General features: G+C 32.1%; 1 protein-coding gene across 5 annotated transcripts in view; it reads right to left on the bottom strand.

Moving 5' to 3' along the window:
- Positions 1-6,858: 6,858 nt before the first annotated feature.
- The window catches only part of Znf280d (zinc finger protein 280D), a 95,005-nt gene continuing 86,005 nt past the window's right edge, over positions 6,859-15,858 (bottom strand). For 4 of the 5 annotated variants that reach the window (XM_048793209.1, XM_015480619.2, XM_048793210.1 and 1 more), the window contains 2 exons: positions 11,467-11,522; positions 6,859-9,506 (listed from right to left, as the gene is read on the bottom strand). In XM_048793209.1, coding sequence (XP_048649166.1) covers positions 8,885-9,506; positions 11,467-11,522 — 678 coding nt within the window. In that variant the 3' untranslated portion in view covers positions 6,859-8,884. The remainder of the gene's footprint in view (positions 9,507-11,466; positions 11,523-15,858) is intronic. The other variant, XR_007343865.1, reaches the window with a different exon arrangement.

Raw genomic sequence — 15,858 nt, 5'->3', positions numbered from 1 at the left:
AAAGTTTCATTTTGCAACAAGGTCTTGCTAAGTTACCCAGACTGGACTCAAACTTGTGATCTGACTCAGCCTCATGAGCTGCTGGGATTACAGGCATGTGGCACTCTGCCCAGCTCATCATTATTTTTTCATATCATTATACTTAACATTTTTAAGTCATTGGGTGACCAAGATAAACTCTGAATAATTTTTGTGATAGTTATACTAAATGTTTCATAAACTTCGTTTAAAAGATAAATGTATGTTTTTTATTATTATGCAACAAGATGATATACATAATATAGATATCTGAAAAGAGAAAATAAATAGTAACACAAATGTAAAAGTCATCTTGAAAATTGAAAGTACCACATATTATTTATTTAAACTTATTCTTAAAATGTAATTTCAAAGCACACAGAATATTAGTTGCCCTGATATTCCTTATTTTTTAAACAAGTAGTTCAGATATAAAAAATAATTTGATTTTCATTGATAAGTTATTAAAGGTGTGTCCAACAATATCTTCAAGTTAGTATTAGGTTAGATTACATATTGCTTCATAAAAGTTTACCATGCCCCATCACCATACTGGGGATTGAATCCAGGAATGATGCTCTACCACTAAGCTACATCCCCAGTCATTTTTATTTTTTGAGACAGGGCCTTGCTAAGTTAGAGGCTTCCTCAAACTTGTGATCCTCCTGATCCAGCCTCCACGTAAACAGATTATAGGCATGTACCACCATGCCCAGTGATTTTTTTTAATGATGAAAATATTTTGTCTGTTTGCTCTGATTTAGTGTTGCTATTGGAGTTAAGTTTCTAATTTTTTTCATGTTCCGCAACATTCACGTCATCATTTCTTTGCACTTCTCAAGTATCTGCAAAGAATAGTAGCCTTTGGCAAATCAACACCGGAAAGTGCCAACAAATTTATTTGGTAATATTTGCATAATGTAACATTTGGGTTTTTTAGAAAGGTTCACAGCACTACATGAATCATAAGTTGAAACTGCCAATTGAAGGATTTGTTTTGCTTCCACAATGTGTTATTTCTTAGAATACCATTGATAGATTTGCATAAAGTACACTATGTATAACTTTTTAAGGGTGACTCACCAGTACCAGCAGATAGGAGGCACAGACATGTACATACAGTACTTAAGTCAGAAAGTGATTAGACTGTGACCACTTCTTTTTTATGGGCTTTTGTTCTGGTTCCTGGAAATGTTGACCTTACCTGTAAACTCCACTTTTCAACTTTCCTTGCTCTTGGTTTTGAGCTTGACTTAAATGGATTGTCCTTCAAACAGTCATGGTTCTAAACTGATTATTAAACTTTAATCTCAAAGTACAGTATAACACAGTTCCCTCTTTCAACAATTTCTTGATTGAGATTTGAAAAATAGATAATTTTCCCAAGAAATATTGGAATTCCCACACTACGAGTTCTCTTTTTAACCTAGTTACAAATTTTACAACTAGTGTGATGGCAATATTGTTGATTTAATTAAGCTTTTGTTTAAAGGCCTTCTCCTTTTACTGGTTAGGGATAAGAAGTTATTGCTTCTTCTAACTCTGTAAGTATCTGAATTTCTAAACCTTTTGATCCTCTTTTGTTCCCAATTGCAAACCTACCATTTCTCATCTGTCTCTTTACCTTAAATTATCTTACCAAAAGCTGTTAATATAGTAATCAAAACACACTATTAATGTTGTTATCAAAAGTGTCCTAACAGAAAGATTACCTCTAGATAGGGAATAGGGGTGGAAGGGAAAGGGAGGGAAAAGAGGAATAGCATGGATGGTGAAAGGACACCCTCATCATTATACAAAATAAATGTATGAAGATGTGAATTTGGTGTCAACATATCTTATATACAATTAGAGATATGATAAATTATGGTATAAAGGTGTATTAAGAATTGTAATGCAAAAATAAAAAATAAATATCTCTAACTATAAAAAAAGAAAGTATCCCAACAGAAATAGATGTTCATGAAGTACATTGTCTTTCAAATATTAGAGGCAACAGTATATCAAATCTTCCACCACCACAGAATGTGGATTTCCTCATGTAGTCTCACCATCTGTCACCAAAGCCACAGTAATAGTTTAGATTTAATTTATGCCAGTACTCCACTTTCTGGATTAAGTCCTATATTGGTCAAAATAGGCTAGGTTATACTTCAAGAACAAAAATTCCTTAACTCTAGTAGATCATAACAAAAATGTTTTTCTCTTTCACCTTCCCTTCTGAATACACAGAAAGGCTCTGTTCAGAGTAGTTACTCAGAAATTCAGCCCGATGGAGCAATCACTGTCTTGAATATGACTGGTCACACTGCCATGGGGAAAAGTGAGTTCTAAAACCTCTAATATCAATAATTAAATGCTCTAAACCAGAAGTCTGTTTCACTCACAACTCACTAGCCAGGAATTGGTCACATGGTCACACAAAAGAAGTACTTGTTGAAATAGCAGGGATGACTGTATGCATAAGAGCTGAAATTCTGACTGGAGTGAGATGAAATCTTAAGAGTAGTTTTGATTTGCATTTCTCTAATTGCTAGAGATGATGAACATTTTTTCATATATGTGTTGACTGATTGTATATCCTCGTCTTAGAAGTGCCTGTTCAGGCCCTTGGCCCATTTGTTGATTGGGTTATTTGTTTTTTTTGGTGCTTAGCTTTTTGAGTTCTTTATATATCCTAGTGACTAGTGCTCCCAAGATGTAGGCTCTCTATTCACCTCACAGATTGTTTCTTTTGCTGAGAAGAAACTTTTTAGTTTGATTCCATCCCATTTATTGATTTTTTATTTTAATTCCTGTGTCACAGGAGTCTTATTAAGGAAGTTGGGGCCTAATCCCACATGATAGAGACTAGGACCTACTTTTTCTTCTATTAGATGCAGGGTCTCTGGTTGTATTCCTAAGTCCTTGATCCATTTTGAGTTAAGTTTTGGGCTGGGGTTGTGGCTCAGTGGTAGAGTGCTCGCCTCGCACGTGCGAGACCCTGGGTTCGAGCCTCAGCACCACATACAAAAATAAACAAATGAAATAAAGGTGTTGTGTCCAACTACAACTAAAAAATAAATATTAAAAAAAGGGGGCCGAGTTGAGTTTTGTGCATGGTGAGAGCTAAGGGATTAAAACAACAATAAGTGTTGGAGAGGATGTGGGGAAAAAGGTACACTCATACACTGCTGGTGGGACTGCAAACTGGTGCAGCCAATATGGAAAGCAGTATGGAGATTTCTTGGAAAATTGGGAATGGAACCACCATTTGACCCAGCTATCCCTCTTCTCGGTCTATATCCAACGGATTTAATAACAGCATATTACAGGGGCACAACCACATCAATGTTTATAGCAGCACAATTCACAATAGCTAAACTGTGGAACCAACCTAGATGCCCTTCAAAAGATGAATGGATAAAAAAAGTGGCATTTATACACAATGGAATATTACTCAGCAATAAAAAGAATAAAATAAAGGCATTTGCAGGTAAATGGATGGAGTTAGAGAAGATAATGCTAAGTGAAGTTAGCCAATCCCAAAAAAACAAATGCCAAATATTTTCTTTGATTTATAAGGAGGCTGATTCATAGTGGGATAGGGAGAGGGAGTATGGGAGGAATAGACAAACTCTAGATAGGGCAGAGGGGTGGGAGGGGNNAGGATGAGGAGAGGAGAGGAAGAGAGAGAGGAGAAAGAAAAGGAGGGGGCGGGGTAATTAATGATAGTGGAACGTGATGATCATTATTATCCAAAGTACATGTAGGAAGATACAAATTGCTGTGAGTATACTATGTATACACCCAGAGATATGAAAAATTGTGCTCTATATATGTAATAAGAATTGTAATGCATTCGGCTGTTATGTACAAATAAAAAGAAAGAAAAAAAGAAAGAAAGAGAGAGAAAGAAAGAAAGAAAGAAAGAAAGAAAGAAAGAAAGAAAGAAAGAAAGAAATAGCAGGGATAAAAAAATCACATTAGGTTTAAAAAAGAAAAAGGAAATTGACTTAGAAGAATGGAAAAAAATTCTAGATGAATAAATTCTCAGCTCTTAAGAGTCTATGCTGAGACAAGAAGCTTTCCAGAAGTATTGTGGTAGGAGAATTTTCACTTTTCATCTTACAGACTTATGTAGTGCTTTCATATTTTCTTCTAAAGATTATTTTAATTTAACAAAACAAGTCTGGATGATTTCCAATTTAAAAGTAAAATATTCTTCAATCTAATAAACTACACACTTAGAAATCTAGTACAGTTAATAAAAAATGTGGACCAAAATTTATGAACTAAGAGTTTCACAATATTATTTATAATAGTGAAAATAAAAGAGTGGTTATAAAAGTATAATCTGCCTATACAAAAATATATAGCAGGATTGGCAAACTTTTGTTTAAAGAACCAGTTGTGACCCTGTAGGCTTGTGGGCTATATGGTCTCTGTCACATATAACTGCACTGTATATAGTCGAACATATAAGACGCTATGTAAACGAAATACCAAAGGAAATATATAAACAAAATGGCATGGCAGTTCCAATAAAATTTTGTTTATAAAAATAAGAGGCCATGAGCTGGGGTTGTGGCTCAGTGGTAGAGTGTTTGTGTAGCACACGTGAGGCACTGGGTTCGATCCTCAGCACCACATAAAAATAAATAAACAAACAAACAAATAAAGGCTACCTGTAGGCCATAGTACAGTAATTAAAACATCTGTAAGGCAGTGGTGAAAACCAAGATATTTTAAAACTTCACTATAATGTATAGTTCTCAAATTCTCCATAAATGGTATGCTTTACTTTAAAAATATTTAGGGAGGAAAAAATAATTTTAAAAAGTGGTTGGAGTGGACAAATAATACAGGCAATATTTCTGTTCTGCTTTTGGAAAAGCCAAATGACTCCAGAATTACCGGGGATATTTTCCAGAAATCAATATCCGAGGGAACGTGTATTATCAGCCATCATTTAGGCCATTAATATCTGCAGCTAGATCTTCATTATAATGACAGTGTATCATCAATAAAGGTTAACTATGCTTAGTATATATATTTAATAATGAAAATAATTTTATAGTATTTTTAACAAGCAATTAAAAATAAGCTTTCATTAACTATAAAAGTAATTTGACTCAGGATACCTCCTTCATTATTCATATTATGGGTTTTATTACAGATGTGTTTAAGTCCACACAAAATGATGTGTTAAAAGTATCTTTTAGTCTAAGGCTTTTGGGTTGAAAATGAATATTTTCACAACTTTCAAAAATCTATGTCTATATTGTTCTGCAGATGCCGCTGAATAAAAAAATACTAAAAAAATAACTGCTTCTTTTTAACAATCAGAAACATGTAAATTATTTAATTTCTTAGCAGAATAAAGGTCTTAGTGCTATAATAATCCAGTAAAAATTAAACATTTATAACGGTCTTTTAGTCCCTGTATACATAAGAAGTCCTATTTCTTTAAAGTCAATATAAATGAAAAGTCTTGGAGTAATTTTGTTGAAACAAAAATAATGTCAATCATAAAGTCAAATAATGTCATAACAAAAGCCTACAAAAATGTAATGATGTTGGGGCTGTGGCTGTGGCTCAATGGTAGTGTTCTTGCCTAGTGTGAGTGAGGCACTGGGTTCAATTCTCAGCACTGCATATAAATAAATAAAGGTCTATCAACAATTAAAAAATATATAAAAATCTGATGATGTTAAAATTTCAATAATTATTATATAAAGTAAAGTACACGCTTTTCTTTTTTAATAAAAGATTTACTAATCCTGTTGAGGTTTAAGTCTTTGATTTCTATTAATAAAAGGGATGATTAGACCTTTTTATTTAAGATAAGTCTTTTATTTCATATGCAAATAGTCACCTATAGGAATAATATGTGAAAGTACACTAGTCATCAATGAGTTGTTTGCAAAAAATGTGTTTTTTTTTTTTAATGGTGAGGATTAGGCAAGTGCTCTATCACTAAGCTCATCCTCAGCCCCCCAAATGAGTTATTTTAAAAGAGAATATTCAAGATAAATGCTAGGAATTATAGGTGTGGTGGGAAAACAATAATTTCAGAATCAAATCAAATTGGGCAAATCTTGGCTTTGTAACCTTAGCCAAATAATTTCCCAGATATTTGGTTTCTTTATCTGTTTACTTAGAGCCAAAACAAAGCAACTCATTCTTTGTCAGGTCCTCTTAACAAATGTCTATAATAGCTCTTTAAAAATTCATGGGGTAAAAAACAAAACAAACAAACAAAAAACCTTATAATTTCTTCCCTAAAACATTGGAGAGGCAAAGGAGAAGAAATAACACAAATAAAAAAGGTACTTAGATTTTCAATATAAATTAAATGTATAGTTCCATAAAATGAACATAATGTGTCTTAATTCATGAAACTGCACTTATGTTCAATCATAATTCTATTATTAGGTAACAAAGAACTATGAGCCATCTTGGATAATCTTAGGCAAACTCACTAGTGTTCCTAATCTCACTGGCCTTCATAACCACATTGAAGGTGTCTAAGTACTCGAAAGCTCGGTTATGCAAAGCATGGTCCATGGGCCAAATCCAGCAACATCCTGTTTTACAAATAAAGTTTTACTGGAATATGAACAGGCTTATTATTTACATATTATTCATAGGCTGATTTCATGCTACATGGCAGAGTTGTACAACTATCACCACATGACCCACAATTATTTATTATCTGGTCTTGAGGAGAAAAAGTTTGCTAACCACTACTCACTGATCACTACTCAAAGATTTAGTTTGTTTATTTGATATGTTAGTTCCTGATTGGGGATTAGACAAAGAGATTGTGTAAGAATGTAAACCAATTATGCTATCAAGTTCAATGCTTATTTCAACTTTATTTTTCATTGCCAGACTTTCTCAATAAAAGACAGTCAGATACAGATTCCTTTTCTCAGTCGTAGGTAAAAATCATTTCATTGACCAGCTACTTTGAATATCACTACTCTAAAGGTATAAGGTGGAAGGGGGTAGAAATTACCCAAATCTCAAAAGGGATTTTGGTGTTACTTACAGACTTAATTTGACACAAATTTCTATAGAGTTTTGTGGCATAAGGTGATAGGCTTAGCAACAAATTAAATAAAACTGAGAAAGTGGTTCTTACAAAGACATTTTTCTACTCCCTGCTCCTCTACCGTTTATATTATTCCCCAAATTTTCCCTGCTATAGATTTCTGTTTCAACAAGGTAAAAGATGACAGTTAATGGGTTTCCCTGTCTTTTCTTGGGAGCAGGAAAGATGAAATATTAGTTCTTCATCAAATATTCAAGAAAATAATACAATTATATATTTTGCCTATTTAGTCTGAGCATATTTAAAAATGTACAATATTAAATTGTATTTCTCTTTAAGTAAAAGGATTTATAAAGCAACTATTCTCTGTAAATATTGGCAATATTATCCCTTGTATTTTAATTTCTGATTTAAAATAAGTCATGCCAGGTGAAGACTACAGAATGGAATTCTAGTAACAAATTTCTTTGAATGAGTATACAATTTCTAACAGCACCAAAAGTAATCTGAATCAAGCATTGATCTGAAAAGTAAAATGATTTAGGGACAGATTTTTATTGCAAATATTTACTCAAAAACTACTATACAACAGAATTTTAATAGCTGCTTAAAACATTTAACATTCAGTAAAACAAAATTTAAGAATTCAAAGCACATTTTAAGAAGTAAAAATGTAGCATTTAAATAAAGTTTATTAGTACTTAAAGCAAACTATTATTCTTCATATTATTCTATATCTATTATGTTCTAGATGATAAAAAACTGAAAAATCAATTTAGCAGCCAACTTATGGGTAAATTAGGCTACTTTCCCCAAACCAGTCTTCTATATCACTCTTTTAGGTCCCGTTTGAAGTTTCTATTTTACAATTAAGAAAAAGTCACTTAAACATGACTGAATACATGTCAGCACATGTTTTCAGTTTACTGCTTTACATTATCTACATTATACCATACTTTGGTTTGGCTTCCAGACCATTTTTATGGGTCTATTTCTAAGGAAGATATTAAAACAATATTAAAAGGATAGTAGCTACAGGAGTTTCAACAATGAATATCTACTTTATACAACTAGTACATCAAGGGATTTTTGCACAGCTTACATACTGACCAAAAGCACAAATATAAATTTATATTTTATAATTCCACTTTCACTGAAAGTTTAATTAAAGGTAAGCTTACAGCCTGGCAGGCTAACACTTGTTATGGAGGTACACAGATTCAAAAATTCTGTTTACATGCTTCTGACAGACTGGAATGTTATACTGAATTCAAAATTAAGTTTGTGTTCATCCAAATTCTCATTAGATCAATTTAGCACTCTAAGCATGCTCCATTTGCCAGCATTATACTTAAAGCCTTTATAACAATGCCAATCAGCCATTATTTAAAATCTATTACTCTGAAAAGTACATGATTTCCAAATCTCTTTCTTTAAAAGTAACTTAAAAGGTTATACAGATAATAAGGATTTTAAGCTTAGGACTGAAAGTTTGAAAAATTTTAATAATATAACTAATATTCTCATAAATCCATTCATATCTACAACCAAGTCCTATTTCTTCAAAAACATAGCCTTTGATCTCACACTTAGCTTTCATTAAAATCCTGTTTGTGTTTTTAAAAACTTGGAAATCCATACCATGCATGCTGTAGTTGGTGAACTGATTTAATAACTTAGATTGAACATACATGTGAAGAGTATGAATGACTTCCCTCACATTTTCTTACTTCTGAACTCTACCACAGCACTACTGAGCTCACCTGATTGCACTGTTCCAAATGCTCTTTCTGTTGGTGTGCTACAACTTTGAATGACTAAATTATTTCAACTTTGTTCTTTTTCATCTGCCAAGTCTACTGTTGTCTCTCTTGTGCTTGGACTATCTTCTCCAGGAATGTCATTTGTTTGATCAGACACTACTTCATCAGTGTTGGCAGAAGAATCACCATTTTTCTGAAGAATCTCTGTACTTTCATACTCAAGTACCTCTGATGGTGTCAAAGGTTCCAAATGAACACTGCCTTGCTCACTAACATCAGAACTAACAGATTCTGATTCATCTCTTTTTCTCAAAAACTGATCAATGCTAACATCACCTGATGGTAACCACAAATCCTTAATATTCTTCGAAGAAAACCTAGCTTCACTGGAGTTGTGATCTTTAATCTGATCACTTGAAATTATGTTTTCTGAACTTTGGCCCATTTTCAATTCCATTTCCTGACAAATGTGCTGTCTTTGTTTTTCTTTCTCCGTTTTATCTGCATCAATATTTGAATCATAACTGAAGATTTTCTTTGAGCCAGTTTCCTTGTCTGCAAGACAGTTATTATTTTCTTTATCTGAAACTGTTGTGTTTTCTTCACTTTTTGTTGCTAATGAATCTTCAAATAAATTTGTATCACATCCATTTTTTTCTTCTGGTGAAGAAGCTTTATCTTGCTTACTGAAAAAGAGAAAGTCATTTATTATCTTTTTCTTCATAAAACAATGTATTTGAGCACCATCAAAATAAAGACATTTGCTAAGAGAAAAAAAAATCAAGGCATCTTTGCTAACTGAAAAGGAAAACATATGCAGATCCCCTGTCTTTGATGGGAGGTTACAATTTAGGAGGAGGCCATTTTTTTAAGCAAGACTGAGAGAAACTTTGGAGACATGTTAAAAAGACACTCAGGTAGTCTATCAGCTGATTTTAGTCTCAGCTGTCATTATTTCATCTGTTTAAGACCCTGGCCTGTTTTTAGTTAAAATTTAAGTGTTGTTATTAATTTGTCAGAGCACCTAACATGAGGAATATATTTGAAAAAAAAATATCGTTTTCTGTACTGGTTTTTGTATTCTCTTATGCTTAAAATGTCTTTTCCTATGCAAAATCAGATATGCATTGACAAACATGTCCCTAATTTTTCACTAGCTCGATTAAAAAAAAATGCCTGAAAATATATATACATATATACAATATAGGCCTATCTTTGTGTGTACAGATTTAAACTACCTGGAACTCAGACTTTTTCCCAATGAATTATGCCAATATCCTAGCAACATTTTCAAATAGTCATTTATCATTTATTGAATTAATATATCCATAAAGCTATTTTTCTAAAATTTATGCTGTTCCATTGATCTGTTTTTAGATTATTTTGGGGCCAATACCACACAGTCTTAACAACAGATTAACAATGTACTTTATTAGGTAGAGCAAATTACCTATATTCTGTTACTATTCATAAATTTCATAGTTTAAAAACATAAAGGACATTTATTTGCACAAAAATGATCATTAAAATTGTGCTTAAAATAGTAAACACACAAATTAGTATCTAACATGGAGAAATAATAAAATACATTATGGTATTAATAAATGGAAAAATATAAATCTTATTTTAAGTTTGCCAGTTTCCAAACCAAGTCTCACTGAGATATTCAACTTAATACTGATTAAATCTACAAATTAATTTGGCAAATCATCCATCATGCAAGTTATCTCAGTAAACTTTTGCTTTGTTTTATACACATTTCTCATTTTTGTTACTATTGTGAATGAGCTTTTTGTTCAGTATGTTTTATAATCACTGATCTATCAGAAAGATTCTGTTTTTTAATTTTTTTACATTAAACCACCTTATTAATTTCAATAATTATTAGTTCATTTTCTTAGATTTTTCTGGTCAATTACATCACATGCACCACCTACCTACTCCAGAACTCAAGAAAATTTGATAGATGAAGATAAGGCTAGATAACTTTACTACTAAAGTCCAATATATACTTTCATAAGGCCTTATTCAGTGATTTACTTTTTGGGGGACAAGAAATTAATTAGTCTCAACAGACTAACAATTAATCCATTGTAAAACACAGAATAAATAAAGAAAAGGGTAGAATACTTAATCTAGAACACTGAATAAAGTTCTAATTAGAATGCTTAAAAGAACTATGAAACATGTTGTGTTTCATAGAGATCTACCTAAGCACTGAAATTTTAAAAACCTCAACCTCTGAATTTTCAAATTTTTAGCTTTATAGCTTTTTGAAAACATTTTAAGATTTCTTATTTGCAATAACTGTCCAGTGTTATAACCTGTAGGATCTTATAACTGTTTTCATTTAATAGGGATAACTAAAATTTATTAACATTTAGTTACTTAGTAATTTAAGTATTACTAAGTACTTTTAAAAAGATTTTACAACTTATTAAATGTACTGTACATGTTAATAAAATTTAAAAACCAAGAATCTGGAATATTTTTGTTGAAATAAAAATTTCAACAAAATCATTATTGAAACCAATAATATACACAAAAGGCTATAGAGCCCTTTGTCAGTTAACTATGAAATAATGTGGTTTACATGTTATTTTATATGCTTAAATTAAAAGAGATTCAGTTTTTCCTTATATTTACCTTTCAGAATTTGATGATTCTGTTTTTTTTTCAGCCACATTAGATCTTGCAATTTCCTGAAATGATTCACAATACTTTACTTTTACATTCATGGCTAAACTTAAAGAAAAGTATTTTTATAAGACTAAACATTCTAGATAAAAGGAACTTAAGTATCCAACAAAGAAATTCTGAATACAACAAAGAAATAGGAAAACAATTTTTTAATCTCAACTAGACTAATTCTCATAATAGAAATTAGAATACTTATTATTATTAGAAAAAGTGTTAGAATAATTCTCATAATAAAACTAGAATTTGTAAAAATATCAACCCATAAGGATTTCAGTGAATCAAAAATTTCTGGATCAAATTCAAGAAGCAGTTATCCAGTGATATCAATACCTATTGTCCTTATATCTCTTTCAAATATCAGCTATAATTACAGTGGAACAAAAAACTAGTAAAATAAAACTGAATTTTAATAACAAGATGCATCCACAGGGGGTGGGAGGAGGAAAAGAAATAACTGACAGTATTTGTTAATAACAAAAGTAAAAAATTAATACTTTGGAAAAATTCACACCCCCCACTGATGGTTAATTATTTCACTAACAATGGTTAGTTAATATCACTAATATTAATGAATGTGATTTCTTGATATTCTATAACATAACATGTCAGCATTTGGGATATCCAAATAATTCAATGAACCAATATTTTTCAAATGACCAATGCATAATGTTACAAAAATACACATGGTTAAAAAAAATCCATTCAAAGTTTAAAACAGACCAATAGATTTTGATGTACAAGGTATAAAGAAATTCAATGATACAGAGTCAGATTGTACACTGCAACAAACAAAAAGATTTCACTTGTCTAGTGCTGGTGTAGTATCAGAGGAAAATAATCACAATTATCTGAAAAGATTTAAAGTACTGGGTGAAGCTGGATATTTTTCAGATATTTCTACCAAAACAACATATCACATTATACCAAATTCAGAAATATAAGAATCTAGTTTTCTTCTACTAAGACAGACATTAAAAAGATATTCATGAATGAGTATAAAACAATACCATTCTTCTAAATTTCTTTTGTTTGGGAGAAATAGTTATTTTTCAGAAATAAAAATGTTATTTGTTAACACACACTGGGTTTATTGCTATTACATTAAATCAATCAATAGCCATTTTTAAAATTTCTAACATGGTAAATACAGATTATTTTTTATAGTACAAATGGGTATATGTAAAAAGTACCTTCGGAAGTTCTGCAGTACACACCTATATGGCTATGCAAGGTATCCCTGTCTCCATCTAAACACAACATTTTCAATGGACTTTTGAGCCTCACTCTTTAATCATATGTGGACAGTAATCAACACACTACAAGACATCTGCTAACATGAGAAAGACCAAAATAAACAAAAAAGGAACAAAGAAAGAGGTCTGAATACATGAGAAATGTTGCTGGGGACGAAAGAAAAAAAATGTATCTATATACTTACTATTATCAGAGAGGTATGTTATTGTACCAATTAAACAATAAGAAAACCTCCAAAAACAGAACAAACTGAGAATAAATGACTAAAGAGCTCTTCAAAATTATAAATATTGCAATGAAAAGAGATAAGCAAGAAAAGAAAAGAAAATACCATACACTGAAAGGAGTTGATGCAGGTGATCCAATGCAGTAAAACTGACACAGAGCTCATGATTGAGCAAGCACATGACAGTAACAAAGAAATAACAAAAGGAAACTTTCTAAAAACAGAAGTCTTCAAATGCAGGTTTGTCAAATATACCTACCATAATGAATGAAAAAAGGGCAATGAGCAAACATCACGAAATTTCCAAACACTGGTATAAATATAATCATTACGGTTTCTAAAAAGAGCAAAGTAACCTAAACACCAAGAAAAAGAACAAAAATTGCTATAAGACTTATCAAAAATACTGGGTGAAAGACAGTGGAATACCACTTTAAAACTGCATAGAAAAATAGTTATCTATCCACATTAGCCAAAATACCATTTAAGTAAATATATTTTTAGAAGTGCAAAGACTGTAAAAGAAGAAGCTCTGCTTCTGGGAAAGCTGGTAGAACACACAATCCAACAAACAACAAGGAAACCAAGAAAAGAAGAATTTATGCTTTAGGAAACAGAACATCCAACACCAGAGAGTGGCAAAGGAAAACGCATCAGGCTTAAAGAGCAACTAGTTTAAACTGGAGCAAGGATTGGAGAAGAGAACTCCAGACCTTTTCAAAATTTCTCTGTGTGTAAAAACTTTGAAAAAAATATTTTCAAATATTAGAAAAATTGTAATTTTAAAAAAGCATTATATGAACACAAAATTTTTTAAATGAGCAAAAAAAAGTGTTTTTTTTTAAAAAATTAGCTTTTAAATAGTTGGACACAATACTTTTATTTATTTTTATGTGGTGCTGAGGATGGAACACAGCACTTCGCATGTGCTAGGCAAGCGCTCTACTGCTGAGCCACAACCCCAGTCCTGCAAAAAATAATATTTAAAAAAAATTCATTTATTTATTCTAATTAAGTATATGATAGCAGAATGCACTTTAATTCACTGTGCACAAATGGAGCACTTTTCATTTCTCTGGTTGTACACGATGTAGCATTGTACCCTATGTACAGCCACACATGTACCTAAGGTAATGATGTCTGCCTCATTCCACCATCTTTCCTGCCACCATGTCCCCTCTCACCCCTCCCCCCTTTGTCCAATCACATTTCCTCCATTTCCCCATGCCCTCCTGCCCATTATGGATCAGCATCCACTCATCAGAGAGAACATTCAGCCTGTGTTTTGGGGGGATTGGCTTACTACGCTTAGCATGATGTTCTCCAACTCCACCCATTTACCTGCAAATGCCATGATTTTATTCTCTTTGAATGTCAAGTAATATTCCATTGTGTATATATACCACAATTTCTTTACCCATTCATTTACTGAAGGGCATCTAGGTTGGTTCCAGTTTAGGTATTGTGAGTTAAACTGCTATAAACATTGATGTAGCTGCATCACTATAGTATGCTGATTCTAACACCTTGGGTATAGACCAGGAGTTGGACAGCTGGGTCAAATGGTGGTTCCATTCCAAGTTTTCTGAGGAATTCTATACTGCTTTCCATAGTGGTTGTACCAATTTGCAGTTCCACCAGCAATGTATGAGTATACCTTTTTCCCTACATCCTAGCCAACACTTACTACTGCTTGTATTCTTGATAATTGCCACTCTGACTGGAAGTGAGATAAAATTTGAGAGTGGTTTTGATTTGCATTTCTCTAATTAAAACATATGTTGAACATTTTTCATGTATTTGTTGATCGATTGTATACCTTCTTTTCAGAAGAGTCTGTTCCGTTCCTTAGCCCATTTATTGTTGTTGTTATTATTATTATTAGTGTTTTTTGAGTTCTCTATATGTCTTGGAAATTAGTGCTCTAACTGATGTGCATGCAGTAAACATGTTCTCCCACTCTGTGGGCTCTCTCTTCACATTATTATTTCCTTTGCTGAAAAGAAGCTTCTTAGTTTGAATCTATCCCATTTATTAATTCTTGATTTCATTTCTTGTGCTTTAGGAGTCAAGTTAAGGAAGTCAGGACCTAATTGGACATGATGAAGATTTGGGCCTAGGTTTCCTTCTATTAGGCACAGTGTCTCTGGTCTAATTCCTAGGTCCTTGATTCACTTTTGACTTTTGTAGATGGTGAGAGAGAGTGGTTTAATTTCATTTAACTGTGTATGGATTTCCAGTTTCCCCAGCACCATTTGTTGAAGAGGCTATCTTTTTGCCAATGTGTTTTCAGCACCTTTGTCTAGTATGAGATAACTGTATTTATGTGGTTTGTCTCTGTGTCTTTTATTCTGTACCATTGGTCTATATATCTACTTTGATGCCAATACCATGCTGTTTTTGTTACAATATCTCTGTAGTATAGTTTAAGGTCTGGTATTAGAATGTTTCCTGTTTCACTCTTCTTACTAAGGCTAGCTTTGGCTATTCTGGGTCTCTTATTTTTCCAAATGAATTTTATGATTGCATTTTCCATTTCCATGAGGAATGTTCCTGGGATTTCAATTGGAATTGCATTAAATCTGTACAATGCTTTTGGTAATATGGTCATTTTGACGATATTAATTCTTCCTGTCCAAGAACATGGGAGATCTTTCCATCATCTAAGGTCTTCTTCAATTTCTTTCTTTAGTGTTCTGATGTTTTCATTGTATAGATCTTTCACCTCTTCTGTAAAATTGATTCTCAAGGATTTTTTTGAGGCTATTGTGATTGGGGTAGTTTTCCTAATTTCTCTCTCAGCGGGTTTATCACTTATATATAAAAATGCATTTGATTTACTGGTATTGCTTTGTATC

The sequence above is a fragment of the Marmota marmota genome, unplaced genomic scaffold (genome assembly GCF_001458135.2).
Source record: "Marmota marmota marmota unplaced genomic scaffold, marMar, whole genome shotgun sequence".
Lineage (NCBI taxonomy): Eukaryota > Metazoa > Chordata > Mammalia > Rodentia > Sciuridae > Marmota > Marmota marmota.
The sequence above is the reverse complement of the archived record's forward strand: the minus strand, read 5'-3'. Positions and strand labels throughout refer to the sequence as shown.